This window comes from Patiria miniata, unplaced genomic scaffold (assembly GCF_015706575.1).
Source record: "Patiria miniata isolate m_02_andy unplaced genomic scaffold, ASM1570657v1 HiC_scaffold_3, whole genome shotgun sequence".
Taxonomy (NCBI): Eukaryota; Metazoa; Echinodermata; class Asteroidea; order Valvatida; family Asterinidae; genus Patiria; species Patiria miniata.
The window spans coordinates 20,531,832-20,558,574 of NW_024037069.1; the positions used below are offsets into that span (position 1 = coordinate 20,531,832).

The 26,743-nt window shown below is 38.6% G+C and overlaps 1 protein-coding gene across 6 annotated transcripts in view; it reads left to right on the forward strand.

Annotated features, from left to right (window-relative positions):
• Positions 1-26,743, forward strand: part of LOC119738860 (piezo-type mechanosensitive ion channel component 2-like) — an 83,848-nt gene that overhangs the window by 1,047 nt on the left and 56,058 nt on the right. For 4 of the 6 annotated variants that reach the window (XM_038213829.1, XM_038213834.1, XM_038213830.1 and 1 more), the window contains exons 2-8: positions 9,826-9,921; positions 11,426-11,545; positions 11,983-12,025; positions 12,720-13,178; positions 16,117-16,279; positions 18,623-18,661; positions 24,874-24,930. In XM_038213829.1, coding sequence (XP_038069757.1) covers positions 9,826-9,921; positions 11,426-11,545; positions 11,983-12,025; positions 12,720-13,178; positions 16,117-16,279; positions 18,623-18,661; positions 24,874-24,930 — 977 coding nt within the window. The remainder of the gene's footprint in view (positions 1-9,825; positions 9,922-11,425; positions 11,546-11,982; positions 12,026-12,719; positions 13,179-16,116; positions 16,280-18,622; positions 18,662-24,873; positions 24,931-26,743) is intronic. The other 2 variants (XM_038213832.1, XM_038213833.1) reach the window with 1 other exon arrangement.

Below are 26,743 nucleotides of genomic sequence, written 5' to 3' on the forward strand. Positions count from 1 at the left end.
AAGTGTACTGCATTTTGTGTATTTAACTCAAGAACTGTGGTAAGAAAATTGGGAAAGTTTCAATGAATGTGCAGACTTGCAAGTTGTATGCTCCCTTGTGAATAAACAGTAGATCACGGTGCTTTTTTACCACTTTTTGAGAGCCGGTAAAAAAGGAAGCGGGCGGGGACGAGCAACTTCTTCATTTTTTTACTTGACCTCAAAAAAGAAAGGGAATTTTGATGCCCCATGCATCCAGAAATGTTCATTGTAATCAACAGCAGAAATGAACTTTGATTAATTAAACATCAGATCCATGTGGCATTGTGAGGTTGTTGCTAAGAAGAGTGCAAACACCGCATGGTCCCTGGAGAAATCAGATTCACACTAATGTGGCAAAGCAGCTGCACTAGATCCTGCAGAGATCATTACGGCCGATTGCTGCTTGTTAGATTGATACCTGGATTAATTAATGAAATCTTCGGATCTGTCGCCAATAGTTCTATTCTAAATGTCAATATAATTTACATGAACATTGTTTGGCTGAATAGTTCACACGTCATGATGTGCGTGTGCACATAATTCTCTGTTCATTAAAGGGAATGTGCATCATTCGCTTTAGCTGTAATTTTCAGAAATGAACTATTTGAGGGGTTAGTATAATAGATCAAATATTGTTACACTGACATGTTTCAAGTTTTGTGTTGGAAAATGCTGGAAAAACCAAGAAAAGCAAAAATGTTCAAGTAGTCTGTTTAAAATGGATCAATTTATAGATGCCGGAAAATTGTAAGGCAAGGGAACCAGTTTAGCTGGCCTGCGCCTGTTCATGAACATGTAACCAATGTAGCAAACAAAATTTGGACTGGAAAAAATGGTATATTTGGAGCAGTAGTTGAAAAATAGTTTTCCAATGGTGGCCGACCACCGTTGGAAATGTATGCAAAAATACCATTTTTTCTTGAAAATGACTTCACACCAGGTGCCATAATTTTACAGGATGCTTAAGACTGTCATTTACCAACATCCTACCTAGAAGTAAGGTATTTCGTAAAAACTTTGTAGTTTTATTTTTGGATGTTTGCAAATGTTGTATACATGTATGTATTCCCTTTAATAAAAACGTTCATTTGTTAACCCTAACCCCCTTAATCTTACTTTAGGGTAAGGTACATGTACCACATACTACATAAAGTATGTAGGACTACAGAAATGATACTATGTGCATGTATGGAGCACCCAAATACTAATAAATATTATGAGTGCTGTGCCCACTTACAACATGTACACGTATACGTACATATGCTGAAGTACTGCATACTACAGTTTAGTACTATTTACAAAATGTAGGTGAGGTTTATACATGTAGGTCAAAGCATGGAGGAATAATAAACACAAGCAAGCATTGCAGAGCGTGCAACTTCAACATGTATGGCAGAAATGGTTGAAACTGAAAGAAGAAAAAGGGCCAATGAAATTATACGTGTGCACTTGCAAACACAGCCATACACGTGTACAGTAGTCCCTGAAAAGATTGCAAAATTTTGCTTCTAACTCTTGAGCATTGCCAGCATAAAATTGACGTGTACGTACATGTGTCCCAGCTCTATGGTACTTGTGTAAATGTGCAGGTCACTGAAATGTACAGATTTTTGACAACATGCACATGTACACATACATGTGCAAATGGTACATACAAAGTATTTACACGAACATTATATGTGCAGTCTTGGTATTTTCGTTTTGCTAACTTAAGTTGTAGACCCTATTGACCTATCGCGAGTTAGCCATGCCCCTTAGACAAGCCTATGGAATTTTGTACGTTCAGTTTTTGTTTGTCTCAGATTTTGTGCGTTCCGCGTCTATGTAAAACATATCATGTATGTAATTGGACAATATTTTACAAGCTGCGTTGACATGATTCTACCGCGATACGTTAATTCTGTGGTAAACTTTGAAATTAAATAATGTAGTTATTTTAAAATAGAATTAAAAAAATAAAGTCTCTATGATTTGTTCAATAAAAATAACAATTTTGGGGGGGTAAATTTTGTATGGATTTTTTTGTCAACAACAGTGCTTCATTACATACATTACATTCGAGCAAAATAGGAAGTCATTAAACCACTTCCTGTATTTCATGCACATAATGGTTTAGTTACAGATTGTCACATGATCGCTCTGAAACTAATCTCAGACTCTGCGTTTTGTATACTAAGTCTTATTTGTGTGTTTGTCAGTATGAATTTCTGCAGTACATTTGAAATTGAAAGTGATTTGGGTAGTTTTGAAAGGTGCAAGCAGCTGCAGATGTATGGGTGCATGCACAGGCAGTCCTTGTGTCGCTTATGATATTGTTGGGAGTACAATAATACATGTATAATGGGCTAATATGATATAGAACAGAAGAGGCGTTAAACGCTTTGTAATACATGTTATGATTCATCAACTGATGTACGTGGTACCCTGTTAAAATACTGTTTGGAGGGTAACAAAAAAATTAAGAAACAAAAGAAGTACTTTTTAGAATCTTGAGGCAACAGCTGTCGCGGAAGACCGAGCATCATCCTGGCCACATTCAGAGCGTTATTGTGCACAGCGCTGTAAAAACTGACCTGTATTTTTGCTGAAAAATCCCAAGGTCAGTTGCAGGCACGCTTCAGCTCGGGGTGTGGACGCTCATTTGCGAACAAAGCACTATGATGCATCGTGCGTGCCTCGTGCAGTCTGCGCGCAGCACAAAGACTATCGACTGTTGAATGCGTTAGTAGCGGAACAATGGACCTACCCATAGGCATAGGATATTGTTATATGTGGCAATAAGTATGGCCTTGGAGTACATGTAGCTGCTCATTTTTGTGTGTGTGTAAAATATAAGTAAATATTTTCTTTGTGAAATGTGATTGTGCTGATTTGTGCAGTGTATATAAATTTAATATTTATGAAATTTTATGTTATTTTTACTCTTTCTTCTTGTGAATTTAATTTTTTGGTTAATTTAGGTGAAATTACTAATTTGTGTAATTTTTTGTTCATTGTTCAGATAATGGAGAAAACATACACAAAATAAACATGTAAAAAAAATCTAAATTAAATTTAAAATAGCACTTTTGTGAAAAGAAAATGAATTTAGATCCATTTTAAAAGGGGAATTGTAAGACTGATATACCAATTTGTTAAGAAAATTCGTCAAATTTAGTCTGTGGACATTACACACTGTCCCCCAGCATGCATCCATACCTCCAAGTCCAACAGTAAAAAATAAACTAAGGCAAACTGAAATGAAATTCACACATTTGTACAAAAATCTCCCATTCACCACACCCCCTTCCTCAACGTGAATACTATGCTGATGCAGCGCAGCCGCACGTGCTGAGCACTGCTCTTCACGCTGTGACACCAGCGTGGCAAACAGACCGCCATCATTAAGGTCTCGGGTGGCGCCCGTTTTCACCGTCCGCTGGCGACCCGCTATGCATTTGTGCACATGACACCAGTCGAGATTGGAGCGACCGATAATGAAGGCCCACAGCGGCAATGCAAGCAGATCAGGATATCACACGAGGACAGTCAGGCGTTCATAATAACATGAATAAATATTGATCTATTTTGTAGGCCTACACAGGCTATTGTTTACCGGTTCGGATCAATTGCACGTCTGTCTTTGCATTCATGTCTGAAGGATGCTCTTTGTGTTCAATAGTGCTCAGCACATGCCAGACACATCAATGAGTTGTATACAAACATTAATGTTTCCAATAAAGTTGGTACTTCATCAAAGGATCTGTTTTAAATTGCTTTTATCATTGAGTGCATTTTTAAAATAGCAATTTGCAACGTTTGGTAGCTCTTTAGTTTTTAGGTGAAAAATCTCTCGTTGTTGGATAAAATTACATCTCTGGACACATGTCATTTTATACTGTAGCACAAATGTTATTTTTGAATGACTAAATATTTTGGCTTTTTTAAGTGGAAAATCAAATGTGCAACCGAAGTACCCAACTACATTTACATTATAAAAAGACTCTGGTACCCAGTATGTACAAAATGTATGTGAACAGCATAACAGAATTCAACACAAATCCACCCTGTTTTTTTTTCTTCCATGTCTTGAATTGGGACACGTACTCTACGGGTATGTTTCAGGAAATGCATCCATTTTCAGAACTTGAATAGTATACATAATTGGATTTGTGAACTTAGTGATATTCCCGTTGCAGTACTCTGTTAAGTGTGGACCCTGCTGACTGCTGTGTCAAAAAAAAACATGCTATTTTGCCTTTCACATAGTATTTTAAGAAATGCTTTTGATCATGTGGTTGGATGCCAAGTAAAACGACTCAAGTGACACATTTGTCAGTCTGTTTTGCTTTAGGAGTTTTAAATTGAAACGGTTTTTAAGAGAAATATTCGCAATTCATCTTAATAATTGGAGCAATTATGCATACATGTACAATGTGCATGTACAATGTATATAATCGAAGGATATATTTTTGGTTCAGTTTGATGATTTATTTGCAAAAGTGAGGTTAAAAGTATGCAATAAAACGGCTCTGAATGTAGGGTGCGGGTGCCAGAGTTGAAAGTTCTTTTGATGTGTCTGTGTGTATGCATGTCATTGAATTTGGTACAGGAAATCTGTTTTCAATGTTATGTGCACATTTGTGCAGCCAACAACACAGTGCACATGTACACAAATGTACATATGCCTAAAGTAAAGAACAGAGCCTAACCTCGCACAGTGTATGACCTTGTATTGTCTGGCCCTAGGGGAAGTCATTTCAAGTGCAAACACTTTTCACAAGCAGTGCACAAATGAAAGCTTAATCTTCTTATGTACTCTGTGTACATTAGTGTAGACTATTGAGTTTGGCTGTGTGCACCTACATGTAGCTAGTACGCCTCTAGTTACATTGATTTTCTGTTGTGCTTGTAAATTTACATACGTTTCAATTTTAGGCATACTAAAACAACTATGGATAATTGCATACAGCATACTACCTAATTGTACATCACATGTGCTACATCTTGTATGATTCTGTACTGCATCAACTCACCCATGTGCATACATTGTGTATCTCATGTAACAAATGAAAGCAAAAGCATGTGCAAGCAACATGTTCACAATTGTGCAAAGTTTGTCTCAAACAGTCTTAGCAACATGCACTTACTCTTCCAACACCAATTTCCACAGAGATGACACTCCCAAACAAAACTTTCAATTTGACTGTTACAGGATAATATACCAGTTTCTGTTAGCTCATTGGGGCTTAAAGTTTGTTACTTTGTGTCCTTTGGACTTGCATTTCTATAGGAGTTATTACTGTATTTTCGACAAATTTACCCAGGTGACAGATCCTCCCTACATTTCAAACCCCAACACAAATACACCCTAGCCGATCATGATCCGGTACATCAGCTTGTGAAGTAGTGATAAATGATACACTGAGGTATAGATTTTGAACCATTCATTACCCACATAACATTCTATAAATGTGACCTCCAGTTCCTATAGGCACAGAAGTGGATTAGTCCTAAAATAGACTAGTTTTAAAGTAGTCTGTGAAATATGATCTGTGGACAGGTGGGGCTGAGCACTGTTGACCAGTATCATGGAGCTTCGAAGCACTGAATTATGCTAAGCATGGACAAGATTTGCTAAGTAAAACACAAAGAGGGTACGAGTTAAAATAGCCATGCAGTTGCTTGCAGAACTGGTTTCCAGCCGTTTTTGCAAAATCAGAAAATGTTCTTGCTGGTAACTGGGTTTTTCTTAAATTAAGCGAATATTTTCGTGTTTAGGACATTTCTGTGCATCGATCGCAAAGCCATGAAAATGCACCCAGTTGCAATGTTGGGGCTTCAGAAATTTGTACACAATGCCTCAAGCTGCGTTGGGATGCTGCGATGATTTCGCTGAGCAGCCCGCAAACCTCTTGAAGGAGCTCTAAATGGAGCGGAGAGCAGATGTTCCACTGTCAGTAGCAATCACAGCTGGACTATGGAGAAACCTGGAGAAACAAACCGCGCCATTGGGTCAAGTGTGGTGCTAAAGCAGTGATGAGACGCTGGGAGTGATACGATCTCAAGATGCTTTTTCTGAGGAGGGGCTGTAGAGATCATCCCCTCTGTCGTTGTCAATCTTGATGAGATCAGAGGGGTTATGCGTTGGGTGCTGGGTTATGGGGACACAGCTCCACAGGTAGAAATCAAGTCATTGAATGTAATACCCGGTACATAAAGCGATTGCTTGAAGCTATTTGCCTTTTTTGACATCCACAATCCGACTTTGCATAATCACTCTTGGAGACATTAAACAATGTGTCTTGAGTTTACAAAATTTTACATGTAACAGGGATAAAAAACAAATAACATCATTTTTTTTTAATAATATGATAAGATCAGATAGATATGATAAGATAATTTTCTTCTGATTTCTCAGTGAAAACAGTGAGCAATTGGAAACCCTTCCTCAAGAACATGATTGTATTTGGGCAATTCAGTGGGCCCAAAGTGTGACATTTGAGAAAAACTTTTGAGTTTTGATGATAAAACTAGGATCTTGGTCTCTCAGTTGTTGCTGTAAACATTGCAAGCTCTGAACAAATATCCTCACCTGCAAAGGGTTTAGGACCAACTGGTTTTATATTTTTAGAAAATATGGCGCATATTGTTTTAAAAAGTGTTATACAGGTATACGTAATGAAGGACAGACATTTTAGATAAAGTCACAAAGTAAGCATATAATTTAATGATCCCCTAATGTTGTCTGATAAAATTTAAGAAGATGTTCCCTGAAGGAATGCCATCAGTCAAAACCTAGAAAACTCGGAGTCAATGTGAAGTTCGTACGTAACCCTAATCACATCATAACTTTGAAGCCAGTGCAAAAACTGTCATATTTTTTGCTTGATACATGTAGCAATGTAAATGGGTTGATAATGTCCGATGAAAGTGCCTGTAGTATTAGAAACTGAATTTGTCCTAAGCCATGTAAGCACCCTTTTCCTTGCAGTGTGTCTGTCCATGTTCTGTACATATAACACAGAAAAAGACCTGATATATACTCAAATAAAAATATATACATAAGTATCATCTCTTGCATTTTCTTGTTTGAGTTACTTTCAACTTAGCAAGGTGTAGGGAAAAAAAACTTATGAAAAGCTAATCTTTTACCCGTTATCCAACATCCATAAACTGACCTACTTGCCCCATTAGTGTGGGATTGCCTATTTTTCAATAAAAAGCACTGATTTGCTTGGAAAAAAAATAAAAGCAGGGTGGGTCACGACACTGGAATTGGATTTCAGTGAATCTGATGGGGGATAAAAACGGTTTGCTCATTTTACCAATCATCCGATTGTACTGACAATTAAGCCCTTGCCAAAAGCTATTTAAAATAAACAGGGAGGAAATATGGGTTGGGAGTCGAACCTTTCACATTTTCTTACTTTAATCATTAAGAGAATGAGAACATATGCACTTTTAATTAGTAATTTAGTTGACTGTATGCTTTACTTGTACAATGTACATACATTTGTACACCCACACTTCACACACGTATGTGTAACGTTTGCACCGTGTTTACCGTTTGTGAGCATAACGAATGCTTCCACTAACAAAACGAAACAACCACCGTTTGTGAGCATAACGAATGCTTCCACCAGCAAAACGAAACAAACAAGCCAGCCACTTTTGCGCAGTTCACATTTGACACACACACAAACCGACAAGATAGTATCAAACAGGCTTACCTGAGTAGGCCCACCTTCAAGCTGATTGGCCTACAAGCACTGGATTACACCACCGACAGATGATATCCCTGAGGCAAGGTTTCCCAGTGGTTCTCCAATTTAAGACAAAATTGATGAAAGAGGCGATCTGATGGCTTCTGCAGACCAAATTTACATTGAACTTTGAATTGTATACATGTGTACAGCACAGGGGCTTGGTGTTTAATTAGTATTTGCTTATAATATCTAAGCCACCTGACGTTGTTGGACTTTGCCAGAAGCTGGGAGATAGGCAAATACGCATTGTTGGCTCATGATAGTCTCCGGTTCTGCATGTGAGCATTTGCAGTTTGCATGTAGACGGTGCGATACCAGTTTGTCTTCGTGGAGAAACGGGTTGGTTGCAGTAGTTGAGCTCTCTTGATGAATAAGTGTACAAACAAAGTGGAGCTGCTGCTTTGAGAAGGCCCATGTTTTGTCATTTCAGTGATTAATAGCCCTAGAGGTATTCCCTGCTTGACATATAGGAATGCTGATAGTTTGGAAGCTTGTCACGCCGCAAAGGCCAAGCGGACCAAAAGCTGGAGCCTAAAAGGATACACGGTTGTTCTGAATGAATGAAAATTAAGGGAAAGTATGGCTGGGACAGCGAAAGGAAAGTATACCCCACTTGTCAGTCCAGATGCCTCGTCGGCTGATGAGGCGGACTTGGTGAATCTGACCTCCAGACCGGGCAGAGGGAGTGAGTACAGCCTTACGGATCCATCCATGGACATCGGTGGCGGTACCAAACTGACAAATCATGAGCCAGCTGACCAGTCGTATGACATCTATGACCGAGCCCGGCCGGCCCGTACCCATACGGAGCCCGATCAACTCTCCGCCCACGATACAACAACTTTAACCTCAGGACAAAGTCTGAGCGATCTTGCGTTCCGAGACCTGTGGCGCCGGGTCAGGCGATCCATCAAGTCCAGCTGGGCGCAGTCCTCTCGGGGCGCGGCCCGCTGGTGTCGGGAGACCAAGGATTGGATCCTGTCCAGATATTTCGTTACATGGTTACTCTTCTATTTTGTGGTTGGACCAGTGATTCTGACTGGTGAGATCAGTGTATTGTAGTCAATATGCAAATCATGTGCATGTAGCAAACCTATAAACCAAGTTTGCATGTAAAACCTAGATCCGTTAAAATAAAGTTTTTTGAAGGATTTTCTTAATTTTTTTTTTTTGCATTACTCAGGCATACAACTTTTCCTCGGATCCGCTGATTTCCTCGTTTTTTACTTCTCATGAATGCCATTACAAATTGAAAAATACTGTACAGAGTCTTGTGTGGTTTGGAGTTTCCTCGTTTTTTTCTTAATTCTCAGTTGCATGCCTGATAACTAAACAATCTAGTAATGTACACTGTAAATTTACATTTACATGTAGGTTGTACATAGATGTTGAAGTACAACTGAAATACAAAAAAAAAAATGTAAACATTGAAATACATATGTACAGTACGCACTGTACTTGTCTAAAACTGTAACGACTGTGAATGTAAGGGTAGGTACATACATGTACTTGCACAATGAATGTATACAACGTACATACAAGTACATTGTACATTGATAAGGCCAAAAAAAAAAATAGTTCTGCTTCCGGTTTCCCTACCTACCCTATTCTGACAGCCCCTACCCTAATTTTGTTATTGGAAAAATGAGGAAAAAAACACCCAAAACCATCAATTTCTACCTTTTACCCTTGACTACACGCAGATTCCCTACCTACCTACCCTATTTTCAAATGCCATGTAATCGGAAGCAGAACTATTTTTGGGGGGGCCTAATTAACACATTGTCCATCACATTTAGCGTAGCAGTCTTTATTTACTACAGAACAAGTGTAATATTGCTTATTTTTTTTTCAGTTGATAAATTGGGTACATTATTGGTTCTTACATAACTCTTTGCATGAGGCAAACATATATTGGTTCAGAACGTCACCTACTGGAGACGAGCCGAAATATTGTCTTTATTTTAATGTTGCATTGTTTGAATTCCATCTTATTCAGGTAAGTAATTCTAGAGTTGAGGTAAGAGAATTAAGATTTTTTTCTTGTATTTTACAGCTTCACTACTACGCTACAATGCCTTGTCCGGTGTGTATCTGCTCTGCCTATTGGTGCTACCCCTCATGCCAAACCCAAGCCGTCGCAACATGGCCGGTAAGATGCTGATATTTAAGATCTTGTTGATGAAACAGACTTACATTGATTTGTTGGTAACTCGCCAATTGTTTCTCACTCTACGTAGGACCGGGATATATCTGATCGTTCTCCTTATAAAAAATATTGCATATATTGGCTCTCCTTACCTGCTTTACTCCAACAATATTTTACTTGTTGCTGTTGATTGGTGTTGATATTCTGCTGATAGTTGGTTGATATTTTGTTGATCATTGGTTGATAATTTGCTGACTGTTTCTTATTCCAGGGAAAACCAGGATATACCTGATCATCCTCCTCATATTGGCCCTCCTTGCCTACCTCACTCGGGCCATATTTCAAATAGTTGCGGCTGCTCGATGTTTCGCTGATATTTGTTGATCATTAGTTGATAATTTGCTGATTGTTTCTCACTCCAGGGAGGAACAGGATATACCTGATCATCCTCCTCATATTGGCCCTCCTTGCCTTCCTCACTCGGGCCATATTTCAAACAGTCATGGCCGCTGATTGTTGATATTTCGCTGGTATTTTGTTGATCATTAGTTGATAATTTGCTGATTGTTTCTCACTCCAGGGAGGAACAGGATATACCTGATCACCCTCCTCACATTGGCCCTCCTTGCCTGCCTCACTTGGGCCATATTTCAAATAGTCACAGCCGCTGATTGTTCATATTTCGCTGATAATTTGTTGATCATTAGTTGATAATTTGCCGATTGATTCTTATTCCAGTGAGGACCGGGATATACAGCACCTGATCCTCCTCCTCATATTGGCTCTTCTTGCCTGCTTCACAAATACAATTTTTCAAACAGCCCTGGCTGGCGATTGCTGCTATTTTGCTGATAATTTGTTGATCGTTGGTTGATAATTTGCTGATTGTTTCTCACTCCAGAGAGGACCGGGATATACCTGATCATCCTCCTCGTATTGGCCGTCCTTGCCTGCCTCACTCGTGCCATGAGTGTGGCTGGTGATTGTTGAAATTTGGTTGATCATTAGTTGATAATTTGCTAATTGTTTCTCACTCCAGGGAGGACCGGGATATACCTGATCACCCTCCACATACTGGCCCTCCCTGCCTGCCTCACTCGGCCCATATTTCAAATTATTCCGGCTGCTGATTGTTGATGTTTCGCTGATATTTTGTTGATCATCGGTTGATAATTTGCTGATTGTTTTTTACTCCAGGGAGAACAGGGATATACCTGATCACCCTCCTCACATTGGCCCTCCTTGCCTACCTCACTCGGGCCATATAAGTCAAATAGTTGTTGTTGATATTTCGCTGATATTTTGTTGATCACAAGGTGATAATTTGCTGATTGATTCTTATTCCAGGGAGGACCGGGATATACAGTACCTGATCCTCCTCATATTGGCTCTTCTTGCCTGCTTCACAAATGCAATTTTCCAAACAGCCCTGGCTGGTGATTGCTGATATTTTGCTGATAATTTGTTGATCATTAGTTGATAATTTGCTGATTGTTTCTCACTCCAGGGAGGACGGGGATATACCTGATCATCCTCCTCGTATTGGCCGTCCTTGCCTGCCTCACCCAGGCAGTATTTCAAATTGTCCTGGCCGCTGATTCTCCGTACGGACACAACTGGGCCTTATGTAAGTACCGAACACCATAATAAGCAGGTAATCGTACCTCTAAAGGTGATTATTGAAAGATTTGTACAGGGTATCTCTAGCAGTTCAAGAAATTCAAAAACCATTTTTTTTTCACTTTTGTGAGACAACATTATGGAAAGTCTGTTTTCAAAAACTAAATCATCAGAGGGGAAGATCTTAATCTATGTTTTAACAATATTGAGAAAAAAAAAACCTTTTTTGACCTGCTACCGATTTTTTTTTTTTTTTAAACAGAATACAATATACATAACGTGTCCTAGTTGTGTAGTATGAAGTTAACATGTGGGATTTTGAAATGCGATTACCAAATTTTTGCAAGGTATAAAAAAAATTTAAATATGAGAATGAGACTCTGCCATCAGCTTCGCATATTCTAGAGACTAATGAATATTTAATGATCTGTTTTCTTATCCTAGGCAATGGAACCGAGCCAATATGGAGACAGCTTGGCTATCAGGCGTAAGAGACATCATAACTCAGGCCAAAAAAAAAAATAGTTCTGCTTCCGGTTTCCCTACTAACCCTATTCTGACAGCCCGTACCCTAATTTTTTTATTGGAAAAATGAGAAAATAACACCCAAAACCATCAATTTCTACCTTTTACCCTTGACTTCACGCTGAAGCTTCCATATAATCGTACACAAACAAAATTTGCACAAAAAAAAAAATAATCCCTACCTACCCTACTTCTATTTTCAAATGCCATGTAATCGGAAGCAGAACTATTTTTTTTTTTGGCCTCATTCTGCCTTACGGCAAATACTACGGTACTTTACATTTTGTACATTTAGCATAGCCACAGCCGTATTACTTGGCTGTGGCCGCAATTACACAAGTGCATATGAAAATGGCTGCAGCCACTTCTCATAGACACGTGTGGCACAGCTAGCCGTAGCCAAATACATGTATGTGTAATTGAGGAACAACCATAGCCTGACCTTATCAACTAATTTTGAAATCAATATTCACTATTTAGTGGCTCAATATATAGAGGGAAATCTTTAAAGAAAACCTTCAAGCAAACTTACTAATGTTTACAATAGTACCAAAAAACAATTTAGTCAGTATTATTTTATGAAGTGAAAACTGAAAAGTTCTGTGATGTTTGTGTACACATTTCACTTTTGAAATGTATTTTCACCGAATCATCAGGTTGAACGAGCTATCTGCTGCGTCGGTGTGCCGCCTCATCCTCCCCGATGTGGTCGTTCTCATCGTCACCATCATCGTCTTCGTCATCTGTAAGAAGCTCTTTGCCCCGCCCAGACCCTCCGAGGAGAGCCAACAGTCCGCGGAAGGCGCTGGAGGCGGGGAGGTGGTGGAACGACGCACCAGGCCCAAGTCGGTAGTCGTTGAGGGTTTGCAGTCGTTTCTGGCCATGCTGCTGTGCGCGTTTGCGGCGGTCATCTGCCCTTCGGCCACCTCGGGCTTCTACTTCGTGACCTTCCTCGTGGTCATCACCTGGTGGTCATTCTACCGGTCGTGGGGCCGGCGGTTCTACCATGTGTGCATCGTCTGGCTGCTGTACTGCGGCGCTCATATCTTCGCCTTGTACCTCTACCAGTTTCCGTTCTTTCAGGAGGGGTTACCACCAGAGAACCTCTACGCCAGGTGGGGAACTTTATTTAATCTATTGGAATTTCGTCCAACCTAATTTACTTGATTGTCAAAATGAGATGCAGACTAACCATATCAATTTTTACAAAATTGTTTGTTTTTAAAAAGCAGCGCATTGTGTCAGGCAAAATACCAGTCCATATTCTATCAATATTTTTTTATTAAAAACAAATGAAAATACAGTAGGTATATTTACAATAGTTGCATTTATGTACTGTTTGTATAGACCTTTATCGTGCTGCAACCATTTCAGTCATGTTCCTTCCATCCAATAACAATACTGAATGATGAATGTTTTTTCTGCGAAAAGGAACCAGACTATTTTTCCTTCCAGCCTCGCTTTGGTTACGTTGATTTGAATGGGAAAAATCAAGATGGCCGCAACATGATAATGGTCTATTGACCAGCCATCTTTGAGGGTAATTGTTGTAAGTCTTTTAAGGTTTCAAGTTTGGACAGACTACATGTACCTGTATGTTCAAAAAAGGTGAATTTATGCCAGTTTTTGTATTTTTTTCTGTTTCTGTTTCTGTTTCTGTTCCAAAACATACAAACGCCTAGAAGGTTGTCATTGTACGTTGGTCAGGGTCAGCTATAATTAGAAGTGTGAGTTCTTGATTGGGTTATGGAAGCCAGGTCTTGAATGTTGATGTTGTCCAGTGCCAGTTTGAAAGTCTTAATGTCAGGAGCAGAGCGGATGTTAGGGTGAAGTTGATTCCATTCCAGGATAGTCTTTGGGTACATTGAGTAACGAAAGCAGTCCTTATTTCTATACAGTATTACTGCATTTTTGAAGGATATCTGAAAAAGCATATTGTTTTCAATGCAGTTGTTTAAAGTACACGTACATATAAATTGCTCTGTGTTCCATTTGATCCAATTCAGTCGTTTGAAAGCTCATATGTTTTTTAATCTGTTATTAAAACCACTGGCTTACAATATGTTTATGTAGACTTTTCTGTAAATAATTTATGAGGAAAAAAATTGCAGCTGTACATCATATCAACAAACTTGTCCAATTTCTGGGGTTTTTTTTTACTGGCCTGCCCAAACAATATTTTTCTTCATTTAAGCACATGTGTTTACTTTCATTTCTGGCTCTAAAACTAAACTCACATGCTTTCTTACAATTTTATTGATTTCACACATTATGTTGTGCCGTTTCACTCTAACAATACACGCCTACATTTGTACTTGGCTCACATATTGGTAATGTATTAAACTAAAGTCTTTGCACTTTTCATGAAAAAATAAGAACAAGATTAAATATCACATAATTTCATGGATAGTGTGTGCATTAAAGATATATTTTTCATGCCACAGTAAACTTAATACTGGATTAAATTAGACATCAGTCTGCTAGCTTAATTGGACCATATGCTAGGAAAAGACACCCGCAGTGTTATAGTACGTGTACATGTTGAAGTCAATGTTTTTGCCTCTGAAGTGTAACGTGTATCACGTCAAATGAGAAAGTTGTGTACCGAGGAAACAACAGGAATGGCTGGCTGATCAAAAGTAAATTAACAGTTTCCACCTCGCCAGTTTTAAGTAAAGTGTGATGACCTTGAAAAAGTGTAATGACTGTTGTCATTCACCAAGAATTACATGAAGCCTCAGTGAAGAGACCTGTCAATCTTGAACAAAATCTGCAACAAAAATGTAAACACCAATTATATTTGTGCAGTTTTTCCAGACTTGTTTGCAATAGTGATACTTTCTTAACCCTAACTCTCTAGGCATTATTTTTTGCTAGGATGTGACCTCAATCCTGCAAAATCCTCCAACTGCCTTCATGTAAAATAGCATATAGCCTCAATCCTGCAAAATCCTCTGTTATTTTTTGAATGTGGTCTTTGGGGGTTGACCACTGCCTCAATCCTGCAACATCCTCCAGCAATCACTGTCAATATGTTGAGGAAGAGCCAGTGACATCCTGGTTCAGTGTGGAGGATTTCAAGTATAATCAAGGCCTAAATTTATGCACAGCTGAGCATAAACAACACAAGGTCCGGCCCAAGACCTTGACACAGTGTGTCTTAGGAAATCAGCAACACACTTTTGCCATGTACATGTATAGCCTCAATCACTGCAAATTCCTCCAATTTGCAAAGAGGATTTTGGATGGTTAGGGTTAACAGCAAGATTCCCCCTCTCTTGCTGAAATTTTGGTAACCCTAACCTGCTAGACCCTTTTTGCTAGGAACCATCCACAATCTAATTTTGCACTTGCGTGTAGGCCTACATGCACTCTATGTTCACATGAAGGATACCCACTGCCTCAATTCTTCATCCTCCAAAACCGCCTGGAGGACTTTGGAGGATTGAGGAGGGTTAGGGTTAGGGCCATTATTAGAAGTAAAAAGTGAATCAAGTGACAGCTAAATTGAATTTACGACTCCTTTGCATACATGTAAAGCAAAAAAATAATAAATAAATGGGCATAACTTGTAGCAACTACCAGTTTCATATCTGAACTTCAATTCCTTTACTTGTTTTGTTGGAAATGGACATAAACAGATACTAATAAAAATAGTGACAAATCTTGCAAACCAATCTGTAAGTTTTGGAGGAATTTGGGTCCAAACCCTAACTGTTTCACCAATATCTATCAGGCAGTTTGGAGGTTTTTGCAGGATTGAGGAAGTTAGACCCAAGCCACAATTGACCTATCGCTGTTTGCGAGTTAGCCACGCCCCTTAGACAACCCTATGGAGTTTTTGTACACCAACCTTTGTTTGTCTCAATTTTGCATTTTGTCTCCATTTGTATATCATGTAATTGGACAACATTTCACAAGCTGCGTTGACACGATTGTAATGTGATTTACCGCGATAGGTGAATTACTGTACATAGTTCTCAATGTTCCACTAAAAAAGAAAAAGCGGAAATCACGAATGGCAACTAATTAATGCTCATTTTGTTATCCCAGACTGTTTGGACTGAAAGCTATTATCGATGCCACGGAGTGTGACGAGCCGCGGATGATCGACTTTGTCGGCGGCCAACGCTGGTGGGTCTACGTCAACCCGGGAGCCTTGCTGATATTCTATTTCTACTTGGCCATTCTGATCCGATGCTGGCTTGATGGACCGGTAAGTTGTTAGCTGCTAATTGCCCCATGGCTATAAATTGGCAACAGCTGCTGATCTGAAAGCGGCTTGGCTCAGAATTTCACTCGCCTGTGGTCTCCGTGTGCGAACAAGAGAGGGCGCGTTTTTAGCGCGTTTGCGAGCCCTGTGGACGGGGCGCACTGCGTGCACACACTGGTTCACGCGCAAAGTACGCACGACTTGTTTTTTTCTGAATGTGCACAAAGCCAAGTGTCAGACGTCGGCAAAGTGTTCAAATGTCTCTTTCAGTGGTGTCCCCCAAATCGCCCTTTCTTACTGTTTGAAGGCATCGGTACATGTGCACGGAGCCCATAGACTAATCTGGTGAATAAATTTAGAAGACATTTTTTAAGTGGAACCCTGCTCACGAGCATGTCACACAGCTTAATAAAGTTGAGACGTGTCGGCATAGGTTTCCAGCCAGTGCAAGTTTTTTTTTTATTTCAGATTTTCTGAATTTCTGAAGGGATTTTTCACCTTTTCTGTGGACTTTAATTTCTTTGGAATGATCTGGAAACAGATTCTTTGCCTTCTAGTACCACCTGGAAAAAAGCTAAAAAATGAGAAAATGTTTGCAAACTAGTCTTTCTGGCTGATCTCCTGATATTTTGAAAGGGTTGAAATTGATTTTGTGCCAAAAAAATACCAAGTCTTTCAAGTAAATCAATGTTTGGAAATCAATATATTCGAGAAATAGTCTCTCCCTTGTAATAGGGAGAAGTTATCTCTTGTGACAGTTACGTTGGTTGGAGTCTTTTAACTCAGCAGACAGCAATAGACAAAAATAAGAATGAAATATCAGTAATTTTGTGTTGCTTTTTTCAGAAACGATCCACCAACGTCCGATTGTCTCTGTATTGTGAAACTGAGTACAGTTATTGTTACGATAGCGAACTAGAAAATGAAGACGTAGGTTTTGTGGTTATTTGTGTCATGAGTCGCATAGAATGGGTCTCTTGTTTGCCTGCTGCTTGCCTTGAGTTTTGCCTGGAAAGATTTGAGCTTTGAAACGTTGTGAAATTAACCCTGGCCTTGATGCTTCAATACATGTACATACCTTTCCGTGGACCACTGTAAATGACAGAGGAGCTGTCATTGAAATAAACTTGGAAAATTAGCCAATGCAACAAATCAGACAACAAAAATGTTTTTTCCTTTTCCCTTTTTTTTTTGGGGGGGGGAAGCGGGTCTCCATATTTACACAGTGTACACTTATGTCAAACATTAGTGTCGTAGCATCGTACATTTTGGCAATGAATTATTACATGTGCATATGAATACTTCAAACAGGTGGGTTTTTTTAGTGTGCACTCTTTAATAAAAAAAATAAATCAATTTTATAGCATAAATTAGACAGCTTTCTTCTGACAGCTCACTATGTACAGTACAATAGAGGCCGTAGCAGGATTAGGTTTCTGCAGTGTAAGGACTTGGGCTGATTGGTGAAGCTCAGGAAATTGATGAGCACAGAAAACATTTTTTGCTTGGCCACTTTTTTTTTTTAATTAGTAGCCAAAAATTCATCCAGGGGGAATACATCTCTTGTGACGGGTCTGCAGCAGATTTCTTGTGATGGGTCTGCAGCAGATTTGTAGCTAAGCACAGATATTTTGTTTGGCAATCATTTCTGCTTATAAATTGCTATAGATTGCAGTGAGACCTGGGGACAATTTATGGAGCTGAGTACAGAAATTTGCTTAGCATGAAAAGTCTTCCTTGGCAAAAACAGGATTACCAAACAAATTTTCTCGTGATGTATATTGCCTGTGATTGGTATTCAGCTGCTCTTTGCTTAGCATGAAAATCACATGAAGTTTTGGCTGGTAACCTACTCTTACTAAGCCATACTGTTTTGTGCTAAGCAAATTTTTGTGATTAGCAGCGCCATGAAATTGGCCTCAGTATGTTACGCATTGCAGGGCAAAGACGGCTTGAGAACTTTTGCTCATGATGTTGCATGCAACTTTTTTTCGGACTTGCTATATTATTTTCTCTTTCGTTGGGAAGTTTATTTATTATTTTAGCAATAAGAGTAAGAATGACTAATAGTAATGTTTTTCTTTACTCCTTTTATTGGAAGGTAAATGTATTAAATTATCTTTTTTAACTGGCTCACCCATGATCACAAGTGCTAAATTCATTGTAGGCAACGTGCAAGTCTAAGGACATCTTTTAAGTCAAAAAAATGTGTCCATGAAAAAATTATTATTTTTTTAATACAGTATACATTTTCAGTGCAAAATTAGTTTTACTGGTTACGAACTAAAATTTCCAAGTTGAATGAAATTTTGACGTTTAGAATGCATGACTTGATTTACACCACAGATCAGAGAAATGTATATTAATGGTATCGCCAGATCACAGGTGAGTTTCATTGGAAAAAATTATCGGAAATATTAACAAGTGTATTCTGTTGAATTAGCAGTTCATCTTCATGCACATTAATTTGTCCACTTTTAAGTGGAAAAAAAAAATTATCAGAAATATTAACAAGTGTATTCTGTTGAATTAGCAGTTCATCTCCATGCTCATTAATTTTTCCTCTTTTAAGTGATCTGCTTTTTCAAAGTAGTGTCAAAGAAAAAGAAATTATCCCATCTAGTATCAATGTTGCACAAAACAAAGCAGAAATTCATTTGCAGTATTATTTTGCTCACAATTGTTTTGTTAACAACTTAACTTTGGACTAATGGTATTCAAATCCACATCAACTAACAACATCACAGATTTAATTGTGGGGTAACTAAACAAATATACAGTCTGCATGTATTTTTGTATTAAATGTTTAACATATTTAAATCCATGAGTCAAAATACGGTACCAAACATGTTCACAGTGTGGCTTTATACCTAATTGTTTAATAAGAGTTCTCGTGGTCAACGTTAACTTGAACACTGAACAAATTGTAGAACAAAGCCCCCAGACTTTCATCGGGGAGATGTAAAATTATCTTGTTTAAATTTGCCCTTTGCAGATAAACACTGTTAGAATCCATAGGGCAAAGCGTCCTACATATTCCTTGAACCTTTTACCATAGCAATTCCATTATGCATGATATTAATGAGCACATTCATCATGCTGAGTCATTACCGGCCTTGTGCAAAATTGCTTTCTATAGATCAATGCTTGGCGTCACTGCCTAATACTCATTACTGTATACATGTGTCATTGTCTGAAAGATTGTAAGGTCTGTTGTCGTTGTTCATCAATGCTCAAGGTTATTTTTATTACTCCTTGCAGAGCACAATGAAGCCTGGGAATTAATATTACCCTGGGAATTAATGCTACCCTAGATCTTGTAACTTTCCTGACCATGACATCTTATCTGTACCTGGGACTGGACTGAATTTTTATACATGAAGGCCATATGAAGAATAGGGTTTCCTCCCAATTTGGCCCAGGAATGAGCTCCAGGAATTAATACTGCCCTGGATCTTTAGATTTTGTATCTCTCTCATGGTCATGGGATATTGGTAGCCTGGGAATTAATACTACCCTGGATGCTCTAAAATTGTTTGACCTGACCTCTCTCATCCATATGACCTCTCCCATCCAGAGTAAGCATTGATGTTATACCGGTGTGCTACCCTGGATCCTCTAAGCCTGGGAATTAATACTACCCTGGATACTCTAATTTTGTTTGACCTTGACCTCTCTCATCCATATGACCTCTCCCATTGAGTGTTAATGCTACCCTGGATCCTCTAAGCCTGGGAATTAATACTACCCTGGATGCTTTAAGTTTGTCTGACCTTTGACCTCCCTCATCCGTATGACCTGTCTCATCCATATAAAAAAAGTAAGCCTTGGGTGTTAATGCTAACCTGGATCCTCTAAGCCTGTCTTATTTTAACCTCTCTTCCAACATGTATATTATTGAGCCCTGGGAATTACTGCTGACCTGGAACACAAAGAATCAATTTCCTTGACCTGGGAGTAAGTGCTACCCTGGATCCTTTAAGCTCGCTTGATCTTGACCTCTCTGATCCATAGGGTCAGATATGAACCCTGGGGATTACAATGTACATGTAATGCCATCGTGGATCCTCAAAGCCTGTCTAAATTTGACCGCTTTTCCACATGTCCACGATCGAGTCCTGGGAATTAATGCTAATCTGGATCGCAAAGCTTTTGTGTCCTTGACCTGTCTTATCTGGAGGCTAAGAAATGAGCCCTGGGAATAAGTGATACCCTGGATCCTCTTATCATGCTTGATCTTGATATCTCTCATCCATAGGCCCAAGATACGAACCCTGGGAATTAATGCTACCCTGGATCCTTTTAAGGTTGCTTGACATTGACCTTGCTGATCCACAGGCCCAGATATGAACCCTGGGAATTAATGCTGCCCTGGTGACTTAAAAGTTGCTTGACATTGACCTCTCTCATCTGTAACCCTAACTCCCTAGCATGATTTACAAGGAACCATACCCATCCTGGCAAATTCCAACACCATATGGGAAACTGCGCACACATATTTCTGACTTAGTTTTCTGGAGGTGTGCCAACCCAATGTAAAAGACTGTCAGTTCAGGGGCACTGTACCCATCCTGACAGATTCCAACAATACATGCTGTTGGGGTTTGATGGGTTGAGTTCTGTTAGGGTTAAGGAATAAATCAAGTACATGTAAATTAGAAAGTTTCAAACTATACAATCACTACACAGTCTCCATGGATACATGTATAGGTGCTTTGCTGTTAAATTATTTTAAGGTATTCAGTCATTATAGACAAAACTTTAATATTTTCTTATTTTATTTTTGCATCTTGTTTTTCTACATTTACAATTCAGAATGGTTTCATGATGCATTATGTGCATGCTGCATCTTGCTGCCTGTTGATTCATGACTGAATGCGTGGTCAATGCCCTACATTTACCTAAAGTTCATTTGCACAAAATAATACACATGAAAGTCAGTGAACCCGAAGTACATGTACATGCAGTGTACATACTGTACATGTATGTAATTTGCAGGGTGAAATCCTTCACGCACACTTGTTACCTCCAGGGTTTGATGATATCCCCGACTAATTAGTGCAATGGGGAGCCAACTTCATTAATTTTTAATTGAAGTCTGTCCAGAACGCCTGAGGGTCAGGCGAGGGACCTTGATTGTCAGACATCAAGTATGCTTATGAGCAGTACACCACTCACTCAAAGGATTATTCCGTTCAGCCTGCAAGCACGATGTTAAATAAAGCATGCTTGTATTATTTCACAAATGCCAGAGAAATTTTAGTGTTACTTGATCCTTCCATATATGTTGCCAAAATGCATATGATACTGTGCATGCTTGCTGGATACTATATGTAGCTAATCAGGTGTCAGATTCGCAAAACTCCTAATTAGCACAGACCTTCACTAAGCATGGAAAACAGTTACCGGCCAAAATGTCATTCATTGTGGCCTGTGACTGGTTCCCAGCAGATTTTTATTCAGCACCATAACTTGCTAAGCGTATAATCTCCGTCAGGCTAATCCATTTTAATTATTATAAAGAATTATTCAGTACAGCACAGATATGCATGTTGGCTTAGAATTCTTCTATCAAATGAGCAAACAGTACATTTGTGTAGCCAAAATACATGTTTGCAATTTACATTTTCAGGTGCATGTTTATTTTTGAAAGATTTTTTAGAAGATTGTTCTGACTGTACATCTATCCATTCACTCATTTATGTAAATTTCAAACTCCCTTGAAGCAAACTGCAAACAGATTTTTGTGAATGGTTTATAATACTCTTCAAAAGTCACAAGTACCGAGTAGTATTGAAAAACAGTCAGACGTAACTGCCTACATGTACATTTGTGCTGGTATGCATAAATTGTTTACGGAATAATGGAGATTTAAGGAATTCCAATTGTAGGCTATCCAGCTCGCAGTGTACATGTGTATACATGGACTGTAGTTACCTGCATTGACCAGTGTGAGGGTTACAAACAGATGTATACTATATACCGATAAAACAAATAATTAAAACTGTTTAATGTATTTTTCTTCAATGAAATCACAATGTACATATTACATTAATTAAAGCCTGACTATTTCTCAATCCACTCCTTTTTACCACATTCCATTTGGGTCCCTAGATCCAGAAACACAATCAATTAAGTGAAAGGGTGTAAATTTCAATTGGGCCACTCTCACCTGGCCATGCTGAATCTGATGAAAGAAATTCATCAGGCTGGTTGGAAATTTCAACTTTGTAAATGAATTTTCTATAAACACAGCCAATTACTAACGTAGTTTCATTTACGTTTCGACTAGTTTCACTAGTCATCTTCAGAACAAAGCACCACCAGTCGGTTGGTGGCGCTGTTGCCTGTTGCGGCCACTAGATGGTGGTCTGGCCGCTTGTATCCTCCCCCGGGGTGGTACTTGGGGTATGAGGGGGGTGCCATATGTGTGACAGTTCATACCCTCCCTCATCTCTGTTAAAAGTTGATCGTCGTCTTCTTAATCATAGACTTCCCGTATCCAACGTCACACATATGGGACCCCCTCCTACCCCAAGTACCATGGGTAAGATTCTCTTGGTGGCTTATTTGAAAATTTGTAATAAAAAGCCGTACGGTATCCTCTTTGAGTGACTGATCCAAATTTGCTTTTTCTCAGGTTTGCAGCATTGCCAATACTTTGGGCGGGATCCCAGGCTACATCATGTACATTGTACATGGCATACTGGTTTATGGCTTTTGACTAGTGCCCTTTGAACAAAGACAAGTTTGGGGAACGGCCCACAAAAAAAAGCATTTCAATTGTGGCGAATGCTGCCATGCATGTATTTTTTTTACATGGTGAAAAGGTAATTTAAGAAAAGTTGTTTGCGGTAGCATCATGTGGTAAATCTCTTTTGTGAGTATGTGTGGTTCTGAAAAGAACCGGAGGGAAGTCAATGTTTCAAACATCCCGTCGCCAGGAGACTGACTGGCTTGCTTTCAAAAAGAGATTTACCACATGGTGCTACAGCAAACAACTTTTCTTACCACTGCATGTAGTGATCCATGTGGCCCTGCATTCAAAGCTGTGTTACTACATGTACATGACATACCGGTAATGTACATGTACATGTACATTTGTACATGTATGTACGGTAGAGCTTCATTGAACAAGTATTTGAACCCTGCACAATTGCAAGCTCGTTACATGCATGTAATTTTTAACGCACCTCGGCCATTTGGCATTCATTGCTTGTCACCACCCCACTAATCAAATAAACCATTTGTAAGACAGAGACGGTAGAGCCCTCATTAATGCATCCAGATAGGCTTATTGCATCTATAATGATTGCATTCATCATTTACTGTCACTGTCAAGACTTTTCAAATCTGTAACATCAGATTCTTATTTAGATAAGGAAAGAGCTTAGCTCAAGTTGCTTTTTATGATTAACCCATCTTGTGCAAAGTCTTGAATTACCTAATATGCTGCAGATTGCAGAATTGATGATATTTCTTCCATCTTTTAAAATAGATACTTGTTTACATATGATAAAGCTTAAGCAAGGACCCGGTATATGTACATAAGTTAGAGACAAGACGGGATCTTGTATGTTAATGGCTTGCCTTTAATGAAGTACAGTTTTAGATTTTGTCAAATATCGAAACTTCTGTCAAATATCGAAATATTTGAATACAAACTCACAATAATTCATATTCCTCTGATACTGTATGTACCTTACCAGTATGCATTTCTGTGTAATATTTGACAAATAGACTTACTTGTACTATTTACAGTTGGTGGTATGTACATGGATGAATTAACTGAACAAAAATACTAAAACTAGATATTTTAAATATTTTTCTCTAGTTCCTTTGATTACAGGTTATTGGTTCACTCACATACTTTCCCATTGGCTGTTATTTGTTGGTTAAACTTTGGCCTAATCTTACATGAAATCATGTGTAGGGGGCTAAGGCCAAAAAAAAAAGTCTCCGGTTTCTGGTATGGAGCCCAAAAAGTGGTGCGGCGACGCGGCTTTTTTTTTTTTTTTACCTGACTTTTTTGCTTCAAATGCCGTGTGATGACTGCAAATGGTGCCCGACTAAACTTAGTACAAATAGGCCTATATGGGATTGGGAGTCCAGAGAGGCCACATAAAGCTTATTCTCGACCATAACTCCATCTAAAAATACATTAAAATTTTGCAGCAGCAGGATTCCAGTCAAACCAGTGAGTTTGGCGGTTTTGAGACATCATCTTTCATTGAAAATTTTTTTTTTTCATTTTGCCGACGCGCATGGCTACAGCGACGCGCGCGCATACCAGAAACTGGAGACTTTTTTTTTTTGGCCTAATAGTGTTTTGTTAACATTTTTTTAATATTCCTTTGACATTGATGACTCCTTTAGTTTGTCTTATTTATTTTTGAATGAATGGAGGGTTTTGTTATCACTTATATCGATGTAATAATATTTCTGGCTCAAATCATGTTCATGATTTTGTTTCACATAACCTCACTAAGTCCTTGAAATGGGGAAGCCATATAACTTCTTTGCTGAGGGTAGGTATCTGTGTTATCTCTTTCCCAATACTTCAAATGTTTTTTTTTCTTGGCCATGCTTGCTCCTAGGATCACGAAGTTGTAAGGAGGCAGAAGAAACAGCGCAAACAACATGGAGAGAAAGAGGTAAGATGTAAGACATAGCTAAGTCTTAAGACAAGAAACATTACTACGGTGACACTGATGATGACATTGATGACATTGATATTGATGAGGTCTACGACTTTTCCAAAGGGCCAAAGGTAAAAAGATGAGAATATAGGAGACAGCTGGCATTAGAAGCCAACGTCTCCAACTTAAACAAAAATCAATAGAAGGACACTGTCAGTTAACCATTTAAATTCCATCTCATGAACTTGTTTTCAATATTCCGAAAATGCTTTTCAACATAAACTATCCATATTTTCTTGGAAGTTTTTAAATATTAAAAAAAAAATCATTGCTTTGCTACATGTGTAGTTAATAGAAAGCAAACTTCTCATTTTCTGGCATTTTTAGAATCAGATTTTCACAGCCACACACATCTGGTTTATCCCACCAAAAATTTCATTTTCACACCATAGCGGCTGAGTTTCAAATTCATAAACAAATTGAATTGAGCACCATATCACTCAGTAATCACATCTGGTAATATGATAATTACTAAAAAAATTACAATTGGTGCTGACTTTGTCACAATAAAACCGAAGCACCTCACAGAAAAGGTTCGTTAATATCTTGCTAATTGAGTTTACTGACAATTAATCTTTTCTTTACTGTTGTAATAAACCGATATTAATAGCCATATTTAATCAAACATTTATTGGGTTGTATTTACTTTCACTGTATTTTTTTTTTTTACTAGATTATTTAATTTCATTGTGTTATTTTTCAAAAAGATTTCATAAGTGTACCTTGCTGAGTTCAGGTTATTTACCACTTTGTTTTCTCTCCTTCTCAAACTAGTTGTTTATCTTTCAGTTTCACTTGTAATAATTCCAACTGCTTAACTGTTTGTCTACATGTATGTTCTGAGGTTTTTCCCGTGTCACGTTTTGTCCAATATTTGTCAACTTTTAACCTTATTCCTGAGCCCCTTCTGTTTTTACACTCCCTCACGTCCTCAACGTCGTGCTGTTTGTCTTTTTCTTACTCCTGTATGTTGTTGTCGGTCGATAAAATCTCACCCACATCATCACCTGATCATTACCCTTTTACACAACCCCCAGTGGGATCTGTGCAACAACTGTTGGGAGGGCACAGAGCGACCTACATTCAGTATGTGCCGGAGGGCACATACACGTATGTGTACGGCAAACTGTAAGGCACGCATACACTGGCTCACGCCCAGCTAAGCCAATTTAAAATTCAATCCTCACACTGGAATAGCCTGACAAATGTACCCGACTGTTTTCTGTCACTGGGATAGGACATGATGTGTTTTTGCATTCGGAATGTATGCGGTCATTCACCGAGTTTAAAGCTATAGTCCATCATTTGTAATTTGTGTATTTTGTTTGTTTGAAGCAACAAAAGTGTTCAAAATCTAAAGAAGGATACTGAACAACTAACCTGATGAAGTTTCAACTCAGCTTCAGCTGTATATTCCGAGAAAAAACAGCATTCTAGGATCTCAATTTCAAATCAAAAGTTGCTGAATCATGTTTTGAATTGTTTTGAATTGCAGCTATAGGCGATGTCGCGCACTGATCCTACGATGGAAAGACCTTCTTTCGTTGATTACTTCAAAATGATAGCTTGCCAGAAAGATTAATTTCACAGGGAGCTTAGTCCACTTACTATCTTTCAACCAAGTATGTTTTTCAACAATAATACGCCAGTTACTTTTTCGGATGGCTGCAAATGATGGACTATACAGTGTAGCTTTAAATTTCTACATTTCATCCCAGTTCCCCTTAACATCTTGTATTAGCTCATTGCAATCCAATCTCACATCATA